At 47.5% G+C, this 20,459-nt stretch overlaps 1 protein-coding gene across 4 annotated transcripts in view; it reads left to right on the top strand.

The window, feature by feature from the left end:
- SNX33 (sorting nexin 33) overlaps window positions 1-20,459 on the top strand; it is an 89,726-nt gene that overhangs the window by 23,369 nt on the left and 45,898 nt on the right. Inside the window, exon 3 of one of the 4 annotated variants that reach the window (XR_008327473.1) lies at window positions 9,212-9,290. The exons of 1 other annotated variant lie outside the window; for it this stretch is intronic. Coding sequence is in view for 2 of the 3 variants with exons in the window: in XM_053364477.1 (XP_053220452.1) it covers window positions 19,337-19,605 (269 nt within the window). In the remaining variant the exon portion in view is untranslated. Of the gene's footprint in view, window positions 1-9,211; window positions 10,299-19,336; window positions 19,825-20,459 lie in introns of those variants that run through there. 2 more of the 4 variants (XM_053364477.1, XM_053364479.1) reach the window with 2 other exon arrangements.

Below are 20,459 nucleotides of genomic sequence, written 5' to 3'. Positions count from 1 at the left end.
CCCCATGCAAATCTCCCTAGTTTGCATAGGATTCTCTTCTGGAAAGTTTAAGGTCAAAATGTTCTGGGAAATCTACATCACATCACGGAACCTACTTTATTGTGAGAGTTATCTAACACAGTCCGTATATTTCATGTTCCAAAGTTCAATTGTCTTTTACAACCACTGCTGACCCCACTGGGCGTGGTAATCCAGTCAGGGAAAAAGGGAGGCAGACCATGTTTAGGGCACCTTTTCAGGGTGAGCAGAGTGGATCCTAAAAAGGGCTGCTCAGCCATGGATACAGCTGCCAAGCTGTATTATATACAGCTGCCACTCCAATTGGAGAACAGCCTTCACCAAAGGTGTCATGGACTTTGAAGACATGCAAACTCGGGACAAAAGGGAGAAACGTGCTAAGAGCAAGGCAAACCCTCACCGTGATCATCAACTGCCCAGAAACCTGTGTTCCCACTGTGAAAGGTAGCCAAGGGGTCATCCAGACCAAACCCCGGCAGTTTTAGAAATCCCCCCGTCCCGCCATGGCCATCAGTGAAACCTTTGCGGCTGTGTGAGTGCAGGGGGAGGGAGCAGAGGGCCCCTCCAAGTGTCGGTGTGCTACAACTCCCATGAACTCAGGCCAGCATGGCCAACTCTCAGGGATGATGGGAGTTGTGGTGCAGCAGCATCTCGAGGTCTCTGGAGCTTGACCCAAACTCTGCTTTCTGTTCTGTAAGATGTTCTTTTTCTGCTGAAGAAAGGCAGGAATCGTAAGCAGGGGTGGGGTGGGGGTGTCATGAGCCAGCTCCATAACTGCTTCCTGGGCTGCCACAATGGATTATATAACCTCCGGTCAGCAGTGAGGGAGGACATGAACTCCTAGGGAAGCAAGATCCTGTTTACTTGCACGCAAGTGCCAGGAGGAAAGGGAAAGGACAGCTGCCCCCACCCCGTATTGCTTTACCACAAAATGCAGGCAGAAATTCAACAGGTTCAGTAGGAGGCTAAGTGGTCAGACTGTGGATTCAGACTTTCCCCAGAAAGGCACACAGAACAAAATAGGAAAATCCTTTTTTAAAAGTTATTTAAAAAACAAGATTAAACATACTTAAAAGTAGGCACAACTCTTATGTGGTTCAGACAAGAAAATAACAACATTGTAAAGCATCGCTAGCTAAACATACTGTATTTTTCGCTCTATAGAACGCACTTTTCCCCCTTCAAAAATGAAGGGGAAATGTGTGCGTCCTACGGAGCGAAAGCAGGCTCCCTGGCTTCAGCAATAGCAACGCGGAGCCTCCAAAGCCTGCGCTCCGGAGGCTTCGCGTTGCTTTCGCTGAAGCCAGGAGAGTCTGGTCTTTGAGGCTGGCAGTGGGGGAAAGCAGCGCTTCCCCTCACCGCCAGCCCCACAGGCTCAGGGGGCAGCGGGAAGGCATGCGACGCCTTTGCGCTGCTCCCAGACCTGGTTTGGAGGCTGGTGGTGGGGAACGCAGCGCTCGGTCAAAAAGCCCACAGGAGCCGCGCACTCTTTAAAGGGTGCGCGGCTCCTGTGGGCTTTTGCGGGAGATGGGGGAATTCCCCCACTTCCCGCAAAAGCAAGTAGAAGCCACACGCTGTGCGGCTTCTGCAGGCTTTTCTACGAGGTGGGGGAATTCCCCCACCTCGCAGAAAAGCCCGCAGGAGCCGTGCAGCCTTTAAAGAGTGCGCCGCTCTTGGGGGCTTTTCCCCAAGGAGGGAGAAGGGATTGACTGGCCGAGTCAGTCCCTTCTCCTTCCTGTGGGCTTTTATGGGAGATGGGGGAATTCCCCCACCTCCCGCAATAGCAGGGAGAAGGTCTGGGAGAAGTGCACAGGCTGCGTGCAGCCTGTCCGCTGCTCCCAGAGCTGGGGGGGGTATCATATTTTTTTCCTTGATTTCCCCCTCTGAAAACTAGGTGTGCCCTATGGTCAGGTGCGCCCTATAGAGCGAAAAATATGGTACTTACAAAACGAGAACACAAGAAAAGTTAAGACAGTTCGTAAAGTTCTCGGCTGAATCCGCATCTCAAGAAGACAACAGGAATTCTTCGTCACAAAGAACACGCATATGAATGACGACTGCCAACAAGGTGGTGAATCTGGCAGAAGGGCGGATGGATGCTGCCCGCTTGCAGGCTCCTTTACTAAGGTTTTTATCCTTAAAACCCCATGTTTAATCAGACCCCAAGGACCATTCAGAATTTCTAATTAATTCAAAATTTACCAATGGTCACCGAGTTGGATAATAACTCAGCTTGTGACTGCTGAAGCTTGTTTGTACTCAAAACCTTGGGATCAAAGGGTTTCTCCCAAACTTCTCACAGACACAGCAGATCCTCCTTTCTCCTGTAATGAGGCTTGATAGCCCTTATTCACACAGGGACAGCACTTAGTAACCAGGTGTTAAATCACCACTAATCAACTGGAAGTTTTCCTTCCTGCAGATGTATGAGATAAGTATTCACACTCTCAGAGCCAGTTAGTCTACAGTTTTAAAGCAACAGATGTATATTTCCCATAAATCATTTGGCCTTTGGTTTTCCCACAGTGCTTTTCTTCAGCTTGACCAAAGTTTGCCTACTGAAAGTTCCTAACTTCACTACACCATATTTTATTATAATTACAGTATTCACTTATCACCTGCCCTTCACCCTACTGCCCAGGGTCTGCTGCAGCATTAAAACACAATATTAAAAACAGGAACACCATTTCAGATAAAATCACAGTGGACTTTGCTACCAAACTCTGCCATTTTGTCCTCACCCACAACCACTTCAAATTTGGAGATGACCTGTTCCTCCAGATCAGCGGCACAGCAATGGGCACCCGCATGGCCCCCCAGTATGCCAACATCTTCATGGCAGATTTGGAACAACGCTTCCTAAACTCCTACCCACTCAAACCTCTCTTGTACCTATGATACATTGACAATTTTTTTTATTATCTGGACACATGGTCAGCAGACCCTGGACACCTTCCACCAGACATTCAGTGACCTGGACTATGCAAGAAATATATTTTCTGGACACTACTATAAAAATACAGGATGGGTGCATAGACACCACCTTATACTGAAAACCAACTGACCAACAAACATATCTACATGCTTCCAGCTACCATCCCAAACATACCAAACAATCAATTGTATATAGCCAGGCTCTATGATACAGCTGCATCTGTTCCAACTCTAGAGACACGGATTCTCACCCAAGACTTTGGCCACCTCATGAGAAGAGAAGACTCCCTGGAAAAGACCCTGATGTTGGGAAAGATTGAGGGCACAAGGAGAAGGGGACGACAGAGGACAAGATGGTTGGACAGTGTTCTTGAAGTGGCCAGCATGAGTTTGACCAAACTGCAGGAGGCAGTGGAAGACAGGAGTGCCTGGCGTGCTCTGGTCCATGGGGTCACGAAGAGGCGGACACAACTAAATGACTAAACAACAACAACTAAACATGGGTGGCACTGTGGTCTAAACCACAGAGCCTAGGGCTTGCTGATCAGAAGGTCAGCAGTTCGAATCCCCGCGATGGAGTGAGCTCCTGTTGTTCGTTCCCAGCTCCTAGCAGTTCGAAAGCATGTCAAAGTGCAAGTAGATAAATAGGTACTGCTCCGGTGGGAAGGTAAACGGCATTTCCATGCGCTGTCTGGTGACTTCTGTTTCAGTGTATCTCAAGAAGTGTGCATGCACACGAAAGCTTTTACCCAGAACAAACTTAGTTGGTCTCTAAGGTGCTGCTGGACAATTTTTTAATTTATTATTATTAAAACAGTTTAAAAGAACAACTTGAAGCCATAAAAGTAAGGCCTGTCCTCAGGTGCCCAAGGCCAGGGTGAGAAGCCATCTGCAGCATCCTCCAGAATCTGTCGCTGTGAAGGCACCAGACTCACTTCTGTGGGTCCCACACTTCAGGGGCCACCACAGAGAAGGCCCTTTCCCAGCCCGCTCCCACTCCCTGGAGCCAGTGAGGGTGGGAGAGCAAGCCTATGCGTTCAGTGGGCTTTTGGGGTATTGCAGGATTCTATTTCAGACCTCTTCTATATCATATTCTCTTCTCTGCCATTCTTCTCCTAGGACAGGGCTGGGGAACCTCTGGCCTTCCAGATGGTTCTGGCCTCCCATCAGCCCAAGCCAGCATGCTTAGTGGTCAGAGAGGATGGGAATTCTGGTCCAGCAACATCTGAAGCAGTTCCCCACCCATCTAAGGTTGACAATTTGTAAAGAAGGGCAGGACGTGGGTATTTCCAACCACATATTCTCTTGGCATCTTGCTAATGTAAACAGTGACATGCTGGTGAATTAATAGAATTAATAGAGGTAGAGGGTATCCTAGTGGCCATCCAGTCTGGCCCCTTTCTTCAATGCAGGAATTCTGCAACTGCAGCATCCCAGACAGGAGGCCATCCAGCCAAGGAGAGGCTCCCCAACCCTGACTGTTAGGAGCTGGATCAGTCTTACTCCCAGGTAAGTAGGGTTAGGGGTAGGATCATTGCTTTTACAATGGTGCAGTTGGGTAAGCTTAAGCTCTGGGTTTGATGGGGTGTATCCAAATACCTTAGATCATGATACCCATTTATGCCAATGGGCCTATTCTAAGTACAACTAGCATTGGATGCAGCCCAAGGAACTTAGATGGTGGCTTTTCAACTGTGATCTGTATTATGTCAGCTCTCAGCCCTGCTGCCTTTGTGGGGGCTTTTCTATCCCTGCTGCCACCTGGGGCAGGGGCCTGCCCCAAAGTCCTATACTCAGGAAAGACCAGGAGGCAGGAAAAGTCATGGTTTCCTGAAGTGAGGCAACATTCTGTTGGCACATGGGAAGCGTCGAGAGTATGCAGAATCTTGCTGAATCTTTTTGTCTAGACACTTATTTTTGACATTTAGCTGCTTATTTTTGGAATAGTTTCATTTTGTTCTCCTTCAGACTGGCAGAGGAAGGATTTGAGGAGCAAATTAAGCTTGTCTACGTAGGGATTTGGGGGCTGGCTTAATTTGGAATTGGTCTGATTATCTGCTTTCTGTTCACTGAAAAAACCCCAAGTCCCTGTGAAGATAACAAGAGTTGGAATAAAGACAGGCAAGATTCAATCCAGAGAAGATTTGGCTGAAGAAAGTAGCTGGAGAGGAGAGCCAAATGCCCAAGAATTTTTAACCAGGTCAGGAAGGGTGTTGCCCCAAATGAGACTGAAGGGCAGCCAAGATTGGGCAGAACATCCTCCACGGAAGAAAATAAGGACGTCCTCCTGGCACTCCTGTTCCCACACCAAGGATCACTCTGCAAGCCCCATTCTCTTCACAGTTAAACCTAATTGAAGGCTTGGTGGCTTTGCTGTGCCTCCACAATGGAAGGCAGACAGGCTTCTGAACCCCAGGTGCTGGACGCCGCAGGAGGGGAGAGTTGCTCTGGTGCTCAGATCCCGCTTGCGGGTTTCCTTTGGAGGCATCTGGCTGGCCCCTGTGAGAAGAGGCGAGTGGACAAGGTGGGGCATCCACAAGACTGCATCATAAGATGGCAATCTTTTCTTATTTGTGAGTTAAGTCCTTGGGAATAAGTACCATCAAACTCAGAGGATCGTGCTGCACAGTTACCTGGTTTGCAGTCTTCAAAATCTAACTACCTAATACCAATAATTTCGAGACAGAATAAATTCGTTGGTGCAAATGCAGATGTCATGGCAATAGTGGCACAAGTTTTGCAAGCAGATGTGAACGGGTGCATGCAGTGAGAAAACCCAATCAATTATAGATGGGGAGTACATTGCAAATGACAGCAGGTGGCCTGGTTTCTGCACTCTTCCAATGCTATCCCTTCTTTTTGTGCCCAGAAGATGCGGTTTTATGCCTGAGTAAGTCCGAAGGGTGGCCACTGTGCAGCAGCGAGAGCAGAAGGCAGTCCGCTGTGCCTGCCTCGTGTATTAGGCAGTCCATCTGAATTATTTATTGCCAAAAACTGGGTTATTTCTTCATTTGCATTAGCGTGAGGTGGCAGCTGAATAGTGAGGACTCTTGGCTTCATTCTTTATAGATTCAGAATCTTGTGAACACGAGGAGAGTCCTGCTGAAGTCCGTAGTGGCTAACGGGATGCCTCTTGCTTGCTTGGGGGCTGGCCCAAGACATTTTGTTGCCTGAAGCAAAGGATAAGATGGTGCCTTCCTCTCCTGCATGGATCTTCTTATGAGACCAGCAGTTAAATTTTATTTGTGATTATGGGGCAACATCTTCCACTGTACCTGAGGGTTGCAGACTTGCTTAGGGGCCCCAGAGCAAGCTACTTGAGGAGACCCTGGGAAAATGGAGACGGCTATGGCCCCCAGATTCTCATTCTGTCTAATGGTAGGGCCAGCCTTGTTCTTGGCCTTGTCTTAGACCAATAGTCCTTTTCACTTGGGTGGCATTGATGTTAGCCAGCCTTCCAAGCTTGGTGGTTGAGTCTCCCCCCAGTTATAAGTCATGGTAATCTGAGCAAATAAAGAACCATCTCCCTATCTCATGCTGGAACTGCTTCTTTAATTTACCCCAAAAGAGAGCATGAGAGATGTTTCCTGTAAGAGCTTCATCCATTTCCATATATCTGGTGATATTTCTGGGCTGTGTGTGCTTAAAGAAATACTAGAAAATATATTGGCATGCTCACCCCACTTCTCCCAGCTAGCTAGGAGATTAATTAATTAATTAACTGCTTGATTGTAAAAAAACAAAAAAAAGCAGTTTACAGAAAAGATATGTTTGAGCAGACCACATATAGGATTCCACTGTTAGTAAACTTTAGATCAACCACAGTTTTCTAGTTTAGATGCAACAGGAAACTATAGTTAACTGTAGCTTCCTGGCTTTTTTGCTTGCGTGGGCAAATGCACAAAGCTTGTTTATATCAAAGGTTATTGATATGACAATCCAAATGTGGCCCCTCTCTGACTTTCCCAGTCTGTCTTGCTTGAGGTCAAACTGCACTTTTAATTATTTATTTCCACACATAAGAACTAGATTGCATCATGCTTAGCTTGGAGAAGGGGGACAGTGATTTTAAGGAAGATATAAGGAAGTCAAGAAGTCAAAGCAAGATCAGAACACAGAGCAGTCTTTTTGCAACCTTCTGGTTCCAAAATTAACTTAAGCCAACAAGAAACCCTGACCTGTTAAGGCCATGGTAAATATTGTGGTAATCATTACTACCTTGGAATGTGAGACGGTTTATTTGAGATGGTAAAAAATAAAATAAGAAATGGGCCCCTCAGCAAGGGCGGAATGGCTAATTTTTATTTTTTTTACAAGTCTATAAAATAAATGTGCAATTTTATTTTTATGTTAAGAATAGATATGATAATATTTGTACTTGTTGAGAATATTAAGATCCTAATGACTAATATCAATAATATCAACACCCCCATGATTGTAGTCAAACAAACCTTATACTTTAAATGTTAAACTTGTACATGTAACACAACACAATGTGCACTATATAACTTTGTTGCATTTGCACAGTGTTCACTTAGAAAAACATACAAATGCAACTGTTCATAGTAAGATGTGTCTGGGCTGTCACACTGTCAAAGTGCAGAATCAAATATCCGTATAGAGTTGAAAATGCTTGGTTCACAGCACAAGTTTACAAGAACGTTACTCAGGATTGTGCATGCATTGGACATTAACTATACAGTGGTACCTTGCAAGACGAAATTAATTCGTTCCGCGAGTTTTTTCTTCTTGCGAATTATTTGTCTTGCGAAGCACGGTTTCCCATAGGAATGCATTGAAAATCAATTAATGCGTTCCTATGGAAACCGCTTGCCGGGCTGGCAGTGCGGAGAAGGGCTTTTCTCCCCACTGCAAGCCTTCAGAACAGGTCCGGGAACAGAGGAGAAGGCGTGCAGCGCTTCTCCTCTGTTCCCAGGGCTTGCGGTGGGAGGAGGGTTTTTCCTCCCCATCGCCAACATTCAGAACAGCATTCTGAATGTTGGCGGTGGGGAGGAAAACCCTTCTCCCACCGCAAGTCTTCAGGACAGGTCCGGGAACAGAGGAGAAGGTCCACCGCCAGCCTTCAGAACAGCCTTCCGAAGGCTGGCGCGGGGAGGAGGTCTCTCCGCCCCACCGCCAGCCTTCGGAGGAGCCTTCCGAAGGCTGGCGGGGGGAGGAGGTCTCTCCGCCCCACCGCCAGCCTTCGGGGCAGCCTTCCGAAGGCTGGCGGGGGGAGGAGGTCTCTCCGCCCCACCGCCAGCCTTCGGGGCAGCCTTCCGAAGGCTGGCGGGGGGAGGAGGTCTCTCCGCCCCATCGCCAGCCTTCGGAAGAGGTCCAGGGACAGTGGGGAAGACGCGCTGCGCTTCCCCGCTGTCCCCGGAGATTTCCCTATGGGCTTTCATCTTGCGAAGCAAGCCCATAGGGAAATTCGTCTGGCGAAGCACCTGGAAAAACGGAAAACTCTTTCTTCTTGCGAGTTTTCCGTCTTGCGAGGCATTCGTCTTGTGAGGTATCACTGTATATTCTGTTGAGAATTACATAAAACCTGCCAGATAGTCAGGCACCAGAAAATTGTACCAGGTCCCCACACCCCGCTGTCATTGGCCCTGATAAAAATGTGCCAGGTATCCACTTACAATGTTTCTCAACCTTGGGTCCCCAGCTGTTGCTGGACTACAACTCCCATCATCCCTAGCTAGCAGGACCAGTGGTAAGAGATGATGAGAGTTGTTGTCCAACAACAGTTGGGGACCCAAATTTGAGAAACACTGATAGAGGTATTAATACCCAGTTTATTCTGCAACCACTGAGCGTGCTCAGTCCTCATTGGACTGTTTTCAGACTGTGTTCCCATTTCTGCTTCTGTAAACCTCAGGTTTCCCTTGGGCCTGGGTGTTCATCAGTTTTGTTGAATTAATTAAATAGCTTTAATTGGATTTTGAATAAATGTGCAATTAATTGTTACTGATCTGAATTTTACTGTGTTAATATCTTCCTTAGTGGGTCATGCAAACTGCTATTCTGAATGATGCTTTTATAGGGTTTGATAGGGGGCACTGGGGATGAACCAAAGGGGTGGGGGGGTCGCCCAAAATGAAGTCGGGAACCACTGGTTTAAAACAACTGTGCATTCATAAAATCACATCCAAAGCAAACGGTGCCTTTTAAAGGGGGAGACGGAGGATTATGAGTGGGGTACCCTCCATCTAATGGTGTTGCCTTTGCCTGCTGTCTCTCTCTGCCCCGCTCCCCCCGGCAGGTGCCTTTGCCAAGGTGAAGGAGAGCCAGAGGATGAGCGACGAGGGGAAGATGGACCAGGAGGAGGCAGACGGGATCCGCAAGCGCTGCCGCGTGGTGGGCTTTGCCTTGCAGGCGGAGATGAACCATTTCCACGAGAGGCGCATCTTGGACTTCAAGAGGATGATGCAGTCATACCTCAAGCAACAGATCATCTTCTACCAGAGAGTCAGTCAGCAGCTGGAGAAGACCTTGCGGATGTATGACAGCCTCTAGTACCTCCTGGCTCTCATTTGCCTGGCAGGAGGATGAGCTGGGCTTGCATTTTCCTCTGTGCCTGGACAAGAGTACATATGGGCATGAGAAGTGTGCCTTCCTACCATACAGCCAGGCTTGTACTTTTAAGGGGGTTTAGGAATGGGAGGGTGAGGTGGAGGCCTCATTGCCAGGTGGACTTGGGTGCCTTCAAGGTCCCTCAGTATGCACACAATCAAAAAGGGAAGCTTGCAGCACCAGCAACCCAACTCCATGTTGTAGCTTCTCTCTTCGTCCGAACTGAACGGAGAGGCAAAACGGCATTCCAGCGAACACACCATCCTGTCTTCCTCTGCTCAGGGTTTGCTGGCTTCCCAATCTGCATTGTTTACAGAGGAAGTGAGAAAATATGTTTTGTAGACGAATTGGAAACAGAACTTTTGTCATCTTGGAGTTTATTATTTGTTTTCTGCTGCTTCTCAGGCTTGATCTTCTAGAGTTTTCTCATCCTAATTGTGCCCAGTTCCCCACTGAATTGGTGAATGAGATCAGGGTTGTTTGCTGCTTCTCACAACAGTACTTTCTAGATAGGTTGTGGTGAGCTTAAATAAGTGTTTTTTTTAAAGGCAGAGGGATTGGAATGTAAATTTTGGTGCAACAGAATGGATCTTTTTGGGAAATCACACAAACACACAAGGTATCAGCACCTTTGTATTTTTTTTCTAAACTGTCCACAGAGATAACTACAGGATTATTATTTTTTGTATTCTAAAATCAAAACAATACTTGGGAACCACAATTTTTATGTTCTGCTTGGTTTGTTACTTAAAGTGTATTTTGGGGCAAAATTCAAAGGGTCCATTGTATCGTCATTAATTAGTTTTTAAAAATGGGTGCAGGAGCTTTTGTTTATGGTGAACTGGGGCAAAGGATGGTCTGAAAAAGGCTCAGACATGTTGACATGCTGCGTTGCCTTGGCAGAGGGAGGCTGCACAGGGCAGGAATCCCATTTGACTCTTTGTACTCATGCTAGTGATATGAAAGGGTGGGTGGCCCCTATTTCTATCCTGCTCTTCCCCCTCACTTCCCAGGAGCTGCCAGCCTGTGGCTGGAAATGCAACCAGCACAAGCCCTGGCTGAGGAGCCTTTGCTCATAGCCTGGGGACGAGACTCGCCCTTGACATCTTGAAGATCATAACGCACTCCCTGAACTCGGGATGTTGAGCCCATTCTGGACAAGCTCCCGAGGGCCACATTTCAGGGGTGGGCGGAGCCAAAGGCAACAGTGGGCAGAGGAAACATGAGGCTGGTTTCTACACACTCCTCTTTTATCCTCCACCCAAAGAAGTAAGAGGCAACATGGGAGTTCCAGGATGCAATACATGCAGGAAGGCGGGGGGGGGGGGCTGGGAGAAGGGGGGGGGCTGGGGAGAATCCCATGTGTCAGATAAGTTCCCCACCCACATCAAAGCATGCACATTGATGCATACGGATTACATGACCCTTTGATTCCCTTCCAACTCTGTATAATTCTATGATTCTGTGAACTTTTTCAGGGTTCCTGAGAGCATGAAATGAGCTGGAGACAGACAGTCTGATCTGAGCTTCAGCCGAACACCATGCATGCCTCTCCCTGCCCCCATGTCATCAATGCACATTCTACAGCTTCTAAGAGGCACTTGGACATACTGAAATGCCTTGTAATGAGAAAGGCTTTTGGTCCCTGTGGCCCAGTATTGTGGACTCTGATTGGTAGGGTCTCCATAAGGGCAGTAGCTCCGTGGTGGAGTGTCTGCCTTGCCTGTCCAAGGTGCCAGGTTCAATCTCCAGGTTGGACCAAGGATGCCTCCTGTCAGAAACCCTGGAGAGCTTCTGCCAATCAGTATTGACAATATTGAGCTAGATAGACCAATGGCCTGACTTGGTATAAGGCCATTTCGTATATTCTCATTAAAGTGTGGTCATTTCCAGCTGTCCCACTTGAGAGCCATCTAACTCAGAGAGCCTTTGGCCTTGACAGTGCCTGGGGCTGATGGATTTGAGAGTCACAGGTTCGCTATCCAGATGTGCTTGGACTCAAATCCATCAGTCCCAGCCAGCATGACCAGGGATGACAGGAGTTATAATTCAGCAGTTACTGGAAGGCTGCAGATTAGCCACCCCTGTTCTAACTGCAAATGATTGAACCTGGGGCTCTGCATGCAGAGCATGTGCTTTATTGCCAGGCGAGATGGTACTCCTGTAACCACCTTTTGCATTTCCTGTGGCTCACCAAGCATAGTCAAGCATATTCAAGTGTGTGTTTTCTCACCCTTGCAGAAGCTGTTGCAGCATCTGAATCCTCCCCAAATGTGGATTCTGAGCAGGTGTGGTCAGTAAGAAAGTGGGAGGGGCAGAGAGGGGTGGGGGGAAAGATTACATATTTGCAAATACTTTGGAAAGGGGAAACAGAGGCAGATAGGTATGTCTGTGTCAACCTTGATTAGCAAGCCTGGACTTGACATGAAGAGATTTCAGAATGGAAAGGATTTGGCAGCAGTGATGGGAGGCCTCCGGCCAGATAGGGGTGCCCTGCGGTCACACCCAGCCGATGAACCAGAGATTCACCTTCCTCGCTGCAGTGGATTGGGAAGCAGGTCCTTGCTGCGGGAACAATGATGTCGAAGTTAAGGAGTGTCCCTGTTTTCATTTGCAAAAAGTTGAAAGTCCGAGTCACATGGGCAGGTGAGGTGGGAGTGGGCGAATGCAGGAAAGGGAGCAACGACAGGAGCAAAGAGCTACGGGTGGAGCGTGACCTCTTGTTATTCAAAGCTACTTCACAATTGTACCTACAAGACAGGATTCTGAGAAGAGGGGTGGATGTCCATGTCCGTAGGTATAAATTGCTTCCAGGCAGGCGCCTTTTCTTGGCTGATTGGGAGGATGTCAAAGTTAGTGGAGTTAGTTACTGTCAACACTTGCTGGCTGATAGATTGGCCTGGTGCGTGGGCTTTGTTTTCTCAGGGAAATATTGAGAATAAATTACAGCATAGAAAGGAAACCAGGCCTGGCTTGGACTTACTCCAGAGTTTCTCGCGGTACCAGAATGTTGTTTTAAGCCTTGAGTCAGTAACTCCTGCTGCTGAAAAATGCAGAGAAGCAACAAGTAATTTGCTTACCGGTGTTCTTATTGTCAGCATTGTGATTTCCATGTCATTTTCATAAACCAGGCAGACCCAATGTGCACCAGTTCTGCAACATGAATTTCCTGTCCCAGTCAAAATACCACACAGCCCTGGCACAGTGCTTATGCCTGGACCTCTGACGCATGAGGCCTCTGGAACAACAAGCTTCCTTCTACTTGTGCTCCTGTTTCAGATCATTTAGCCCCTTCCGAAAGAAGAGTTTCAAACTTCTGTAATCATGAGAACTAGACACTTAAGCCAGCAAACAAACCTCAGATCGTCTCGCACACTTTGATTGCACACTTTGGATTCTAAGACAGTGATGGGCAGCCTCTGGCAGAGGCAGATTTAGGTTCAGTTGCATGGGGCACAGAATCTCATGGGGCCACAACTATGATGTAGAATGGAAGACTAGAGGCCGGGGTGCCAAATTTTGGCATCGCACACACGGCACCACTGAAATTTGAGACCCCGAGGTCGGCCACTGCCCATGGCTCTTTGGATGTTGCTGCAATGCAACACCCATCATCCCTCACAAATGTTCCTGGGTTGCTCTGCTACTTTTGCCTGGCATGTGGCCCCTGGAAAGTTGTCCAGAAGGCAGTGTGACCCTCAATCTGAACCCCCACCCCATCCCTGGTATAGGATGATGTTGGTCTCCAGGATCCTCAAGTCTGAGCCAGCATGGGCAATGGTCAGGAATGATGGGAGTCCAACAACACGATGGGTATACAGGGTATTCTGTGTTTTTGTTTCATATGTTTATGTTGTGAACCACCCTGTGATCTTCGGATGAAGGGCGGTATAGAGTTTTAATAAATAATGATGATGACATTAATGATAATATCTGGAGGGCCAGAGTTCTACTGCCCTGATCCAACCAGTCTTCCAATATAGCGTCCCTTACAGAAGTGTGTGTTTCCAGGGGGGATGGATTTCTCAGTGGATTTTTGCTAGCAGCAGCAGGGCAGGACCCTGGCAACGTCCCCTTCACCTGCTGCGTAACTAAGTAGCTATGAGGAACTTGACAGCTCCACCTCATATTTTAACCCTGCCAGCTGGAAGGCGGGCAGCCATCTCTGATTATGTTCCCTTCCCTGTCCTCCATATCATCAGACCCAGTTTCTGATACGATGGCTGGGATTTTGAGCTGGGATTCACTAAGCTTCATTCACAGAGGTGGAAATTGCGGCCCTCTGGTGTTGTTGAACTACAACTTCCAACAGCCCCAGCAAGTGTGACCAGTGGTTGGGGCCAATGGGAGCAACATCCAGCAACATCGGGGGGACCATGCAAGTTGCCCCATATATTCCAGCTCTGCTAACCCTGGAAAGAGAGAGAGAGATGCAGAGCACTGAAGCATCACCTACCCCTGACTACAACACGACAACCACTGTCGCAATTTCACCAAGCAACACGGACACAGTCTCACTCCAGAGAGGTTGACCTGCTCCAGGTTGGGGTTTGCAGAGGACAAGCTTTGATGGAGTCCAGGGTAGTTTGCAGGAGAACAGGACCATGGTTAGCTCCCTGCAGAGGTGGCATCTAAGAGCAGAAGAGCAGGTGTTGCTCTGGCAATAGACTACAGGCGACTTCCCACTTACGTGGGGGTTACGTTTCTGGCCCCCTGTGCAAAAGTGAAAGCATGTAAAGTGGGGAGCATTCTCTAAACATTCTTTTAAAGTCCTCTGCTAATCTCGTTTCAATCCATATCAAAAAATACTATATCCAAAAATATCCACAACTCAGATTGAAGCTATAGGGCTGGCCAGAGGCCGGAGGATGTGAGGGACAGTGGCTGCTTCACTAGAGGTGCCAGCTTGTGAGGGTGATGGGGGGGGGGCAATCTCTAGAATCCCAACCATGGGAACTTAGCAACTTCATTTAAGGAAAGATTAGAAAAATTCATGGAGGTGCTATTATAGGCACCTTCAAATATCTGAACAGCTGTCATATGGATGATGGAGCATGCTTGTTTTCTGCTGCTCCGAAGAGTAGGATGGCTTCCTGACCAAACATCAGGAAGAACTCTCCTTCACTAGAGGTTTTTAAGGAGAGGTTGGATGGTCATCTGCCAGGAATTCTTTAGCTGAGATTCTTGCACTACAGGGGGGTGGACTAGATGAGCCTTGGAAGTCCCTTCCAGCGCCAAAGCCTGTGATTTGTTCTCCATCCTCCTAGTCCATTTTCCTTCTGTGATGTGTTTTTTTCTTGTGTGTGTGTGTGTGTTTTTAAAATTAAGCCTGAGGGTAAGGACCATTAATAATAAAGCAACGTGTAAGTTGCTGTGGGAGCATTTTGGGGCTTAAGAGTGGGATTAATAGTTGATACAATTAATACAGAGTGCAAATAAGTAAATAATAAGGCTATCTGTGGCCTTATTATTTAGTCATTGTGGCTAAATGCTACCTCCAGATTTAAATAACATAAGCACCTAGTAATGTAAGAGGAGCCTGCTGGATCAGGCCAGTGGGACCCTTCTAGTCCAGCATCCTGTTCCCACAGTGGCCAACCAGATAGAATTGGAAGGGAAGCCGAGAGTCATTTTGTTCAACCCCAGCTCAGAAATCTCCATGAATTTGTCTAATCCTCTACTGCATTTTGTGGGAGTGAGTTCCATGGTTTAACTCTGCACTGTGCACAGATGGACTTCCTTTTATCTGTCCTGAATCTTCCAGCACTCAGAGGGAGCAGGCTCTGGATACCAGTCTGTGGGGACCTCAGGTGAAGAGGGCCGTTGCCCTGACAGGCTTCCCAGAGGCATCAGGTTAGGAAGTGGGAATGTGTTGGATTTGCTTACAGACTCCATGCTGTTGTTGTGCAAGAGGGCTTAACAACTTGTTTGTGCCACATGTTGGAACCAGACGTTCCAAGTCTGCCTGTCCTCCAGCTCCCTCCCTTCAGATCACATTCTTCCTTTCTGACGAGTCTCAGGGAATCAAACACCCTTTCCCTCCCCTCTTGCTTGCAAGGAGAGGCAAGCAGGAGGAAGCCTATTTTCCTCCTCCTCCTGCTGCTGCTGCTGCTGCTGCTGCTGCTGCTGCTGCTGCTGCTGCTAGTGAAAGAAAGTGAAGCAATAAGAGATGCAGCTCTGGAGACCTTCTCTTAAGAACCAAAGCAGAGCATCTGCTAGATCCGGCCAAAGGGGTCCAGCTGGTCCAGCCTCCTGTTCTCACAGTGGCCAACCGGATGCCCCCAAGGATACCTGCAAGCGGGATTTGAGCACAAGAGCAGCCCTCTCCCCTCCTGTGGTCTCCCTGTTGCTCCAGCTTCAAGACGTAGCGCAGACGCCGACTCACAGAGAGACTCACTGGCTGGCCAATGAGCTCAAGAGCCCAGACTGCTGAGCTGATATCCCTTAATCATCTATAGAGGGCACTGGGCTGTTGCCATAGCAACTGGCTTAGTTAACATTGCACCTGCTGGCTTATCTGAGACTGGGGTGATTCGTGTCCATGAAAAAATAGCCCTATCCTCTATGTCCAGCTGCTCCTATATCTCTCTGAGATGTCTGGGATTGAATTTGTGGCCTTTGCACAAAGCAGATGCTCTGCCACTGGGCCATGGGCCTCCCCCCAAGTCTTCCTGGGAAAGGGTCACCAGTGTCCCTGCAGTTTGCGATGGTCTTCCAGTGTCATGCAGGTCACAAAGAGATGTTTCCTATTGGCATTTTTTTTAAAAAAAGACCCATGAACAATGGGGTTCCACCAGCTGCTCTGCTGCCTGACCGTATTCCTCCTGGTCTCTTCCTTATCAGGTCTGCTTCCCTCCACCTTATCATCAGTCTTGCTTTTCTACTGCCAGAGGCTGTCGCTTTGCTGCAAGACAAGTCCCAAGCAGAGCTGGGCTTTTCCATGGAGGTTGCTGTGGAGTCCTCGAGTGGGGAATGTGGAGCCCTCTGGACATTGTTGGACTACAACAAGGGAGGAGGGAGAAATTAAATTACGTTCACTTTTGAAAGTGAACCTGCCAAAATTGTGTTTTCCAAAACACAACCACCCTGAAAAAGTTTCCAAATTTTGCAGTGCAGTTTTCCAGCCAAGTTCTGTGGGGCATGTTCCCATTTCAGGTCCTGAAACTGAGTGGATTGGGCAGTTGGGTCTTACTTAACACTGGCAGTGAGACAGGATCCTCCATCCACCTGAGGGCAGAAGGCAGTTAATCTGGTCCTGGTAGGTATTGGGTCGGTTGGGGGGGTTTCATGTCTGTTAGATGTTCTTGGACCCAGCTAGCACCAGCCCCAGCCAATGGCATAGAATCATAGAATCATAGTTGGAAGAGACCACAAGGGCCATCGAGTCCAACCCCCTGCCAAGCAGGAAACACCATCAGAGCACTCCTGACATATGGTTGTCAAGCCTCTGCTTAAAGACCTCCAAAGAAGGAGACTCCACCACACTCCTTGGCAGCAAATTCCACTGTCGAACCAGCCCAAGACATTTTGGCACCTGAGGCGAACCACAAAATGTCGCGCCCCCCCCCCCCCCCGGGAAGAAGGAGTGAGGGCAGATCAGAAACAAGGGGAAAGTAGACCTCTGCATCAGGATCTGCTACCCATGTGGATCCTGTCACCTGAGGAGTCACCACAGCTTGCCTCATGGGTGGGCTGGTCCTAGCCAGTGGGCAGGAATGATGGGAGTTGGACTGTTGGTTCCCTCACTTTCTCATTTTGCAATCTTAAATTCAGTTCTCCACATATTTGCAGCAATGTGCAATTTTTTAAAAATACCCCTTGTGAGTGAGACATGGTCTGAATGCACAAGTGTAGCCATATGTCTGTGGAGCTGTATGCGGGTTTCCTCTTATGCAGGATGGCTTCTGAGCATACCAAGGCTGCCCAGAAATGGCATTTTAATAGGGAATTCCTGGCAAGGTTTAACTTCGGGGTGTGGGTGGGTGTTTTTGTTTTGGTCTCTGTAATGGGAAGGAAAAGGGAACTACCTTCTTGAACCTGAGAGCAGAAGAATAGCCTGCTAGATCCAGCCAAAGGGGCCCATCTAGTCCAGTCTCCTCTTTTCTCAGTGGCCAACCAGATGCTTGTGGGAAACCTGCAAGCAAAATTCGAGCACAAGAACAGCCCTCTCTCCTCCTGTGGTTTCCAGCAGCTAGTATTGTGCATGTATGAAATATAAATTCTTCACAAACTGATATTGTGCCAGCCTGTGGTAGAAAAATAGCCTATCTGTTCCCTCACCTTCCTGTTTTTTGTTTTGTTTTTTACATTTCAACCCTGAACCCACTTCCCCCTCTCAGCCTGGCAGGGCTTTCAAGGAGTGGCTGGCACAGCAATGAGATTGCTCAGATGGCTCCTGATGCCATCATGCGGCTGGAGTAAAACCTGCCTCTGAGGACTCCGTGCTTTCCCTGCCGGCTACAACAGTTGCCAGCTGCTGCTGCCATATTCCATGCCTTAACACTGGAGGAAAGGCTCTCCCATGCTGCCAAAATCCAGCTGAAAACCAGCTCAGACCCAAGATCCCAAATGGAATGCCACCCAGACATCACTAGGAATGGGACACCTTTTTTGTAAGGGGAGGGGAGGGGGTAATAAACGCAGAGCACTGAGCAAGCCTGCTTCCATTTAACATTCCTCCCTGTTCTTTGTGGCCTGGCTTTGAAGTATGTGTTTGATTCCCCCCCCCCCCCGTAAGTTCATGCTGTACTGCAATGACTAGGCAATGCAGGAAAGGAAGGAAGGAAGGAAGGAAGGAAGGAAGGAAGGAAGGAAGGAAGGAAGGAAGGAAAGGAAGGAAGGAAGGGGTGGTGGTTGCATCTTACAGCATTTTTCAGCAATTGTGCTTTATGGAAAAATGGGTTATGCCTACATGGCTGGGTTCAAGAGCTTTGCAGTCCTTGGATTCCACACTGCATTTGGGAAGGAGTTAAGTTATTTCTTGCATCATGATCTCCAGGTCCCAGAAGTGAGCTAAACTGAAAGGCAAACTAAAGGCTATTTTTGTTTGCACCACTCTAATTTTTAACCCTGGAACTTTCTCTCCCCCCCCCCGCCTTCCTTCTTGTAATGGCTCTGTTAATAATTCAATAAAGCTGACATAGCAGGAGACGTAATGGCTCTGTTAATAATTCAATAAAGCTGACATAGCAGGAGAGAGCTGAAAAGTCCCCATGGCTTTGTGGGAATGTTCAGGGAGGCAAGAGAGGATATATTGTTTAATGATATCCTTCCTAACTTGTGTTAGCTAGTTCTATATCTTAGCAGAGTTTAAACATCCCCCCTTTTTAAATTTGCCCAGCAGTTAGCTTGTTGCAGGCTCGTCTGAGCCTCTCTAAATAAGATTCCTTGTAAGATCCCTTCTTGTCCCTCTTAAAAAGAATAGACACGACAATCTTATTAAAGTCAATATAAAAGTAGTTTACTCACATTCATTCAGTTCACAGTTGGATCCCAGAAGGCAGACTTAGGTTACAAAACTATATACACATGTGGAACTAACCCATAAGGGAGTTAATTCCTAAGTGACTGCAAACAGGCAGTCACTTTTGCTCACATATAGAGAGAAACAAAACTGAGAAAAAGAGAGCAAGAGAAGAACGTGTGCTCCTTCTTGCCCAGATTAGGCCACACCTACTCTCTGGTCACATGCAGAGGAAGTTTGTCCCAGCTCAGGAGAAAACAAGAAGTTTTCTCCTGGCTGGTACAAAGCATCTCCTAGCATATCCATTCTAGGAATGTTGTACTTGACTGCTATGTGTTTCACATCCCACAGGCTTGCGAAGAGACCCTCCACAGAGCCTGAAGAGGATGTCAATGAGCCCAAAGTCCAGAAATAAAGTTTTTAAAAGCTGTAAAAAAGAAAAGATTTCAAGGGCTCCAAAATGGGAGTTCTCGCTGCTGCTCCGCTACCCCCCACAACAACAGCTGTTGGGTGGGAAGCTGTATCACAGGGGGCTCCTCACTTATGTGCATTTCTCTTTTGCTTGCGGGGCCCCAGAACGCAACCCCCGCATAAGTGGGGAGTCAACTGTATTTCAATAACCATTGAACCTGCTCTATCGGAGGCTTATTGCTTCCTTGAACAAACAAGGGTTTTTAAAAGTGACTCCTTGGGTCAGCGTATAAGGGGCAATATAACAAATAAAGAAAAATATCTTCCACCTGCAATTGTGCACATATTCATAATCTATCTGCATTTGGTATCCTGTTTGGCATTGCTTGACATCACAACTCAATAAAGGCAGATCTTATTGCTACTGACATTTTAATTGCAAACATTAATATTGTGCAGCTTGAAACAACTGAATGCATAAAACTGACTCTTTTTGGAAGGAAACATTGTCTGAACCCATTAGCTATTATTCAAAATTTTACTTGCAGAACTTTCTTCAAAACAGAACAAAAACATCAAATATGCATCCACATAATTCCATAATACATGTGCTTATCTTAGAAATAACTTTTAAAAGGACTGTGATCAAAATTTGGTCTCTCTCCGATTCCAGCCTCCATTGCAGCCTAAGGCTGTGTGATCCTGAAGAGCTTCATTAAATCTCTGCTTCCACAGAGCCTGGGGAAAAAGACTCCAGCTACGACCCTTCCAAGATGGTGATTTGCAATTCAGCAACCTCTCATTCGATCTAAAGTTAAACACCTCATCAGAGAACAATAACAGTTAGTGATGAACCCATCAAGCAGCTCAGCAAGCTCTTTTGCTCTTCTTTAGCTTTAACGGAGTCTTCTAGTTAAATACACACAGGCATTCTCCATTTCAGTGTGAATTAAACAATTATACTTAACCATTGAGACAAGTAGCTGACTCTAATATGCTCTGTTTTCAGTACAGTGGTACCTCGGGTTAAGTACTTAATTCATTCCGGAGGTCTGTTCTTAAC

Source organism: Podarcis raffonei, chromosome 14 (assembly GCF_027172205.1).
Source record: "Podarcis raffonei isolate rPodRaf1 chromosome 14, rPodRaf1.pri, whole genome shotgun sequence".
Classification (NCBI taxonomy): domain Eukaryota; kingdom Metazoa; phylum Chordata; class Lepidosauria; order Squamata; family Lacertidae; genus Podarcis; species Podarcis raffonei.
Note: the sequence above shows the minus strand (reverse complement) of the source record. Positions and strands in the feature narration are given on the sequence as shown.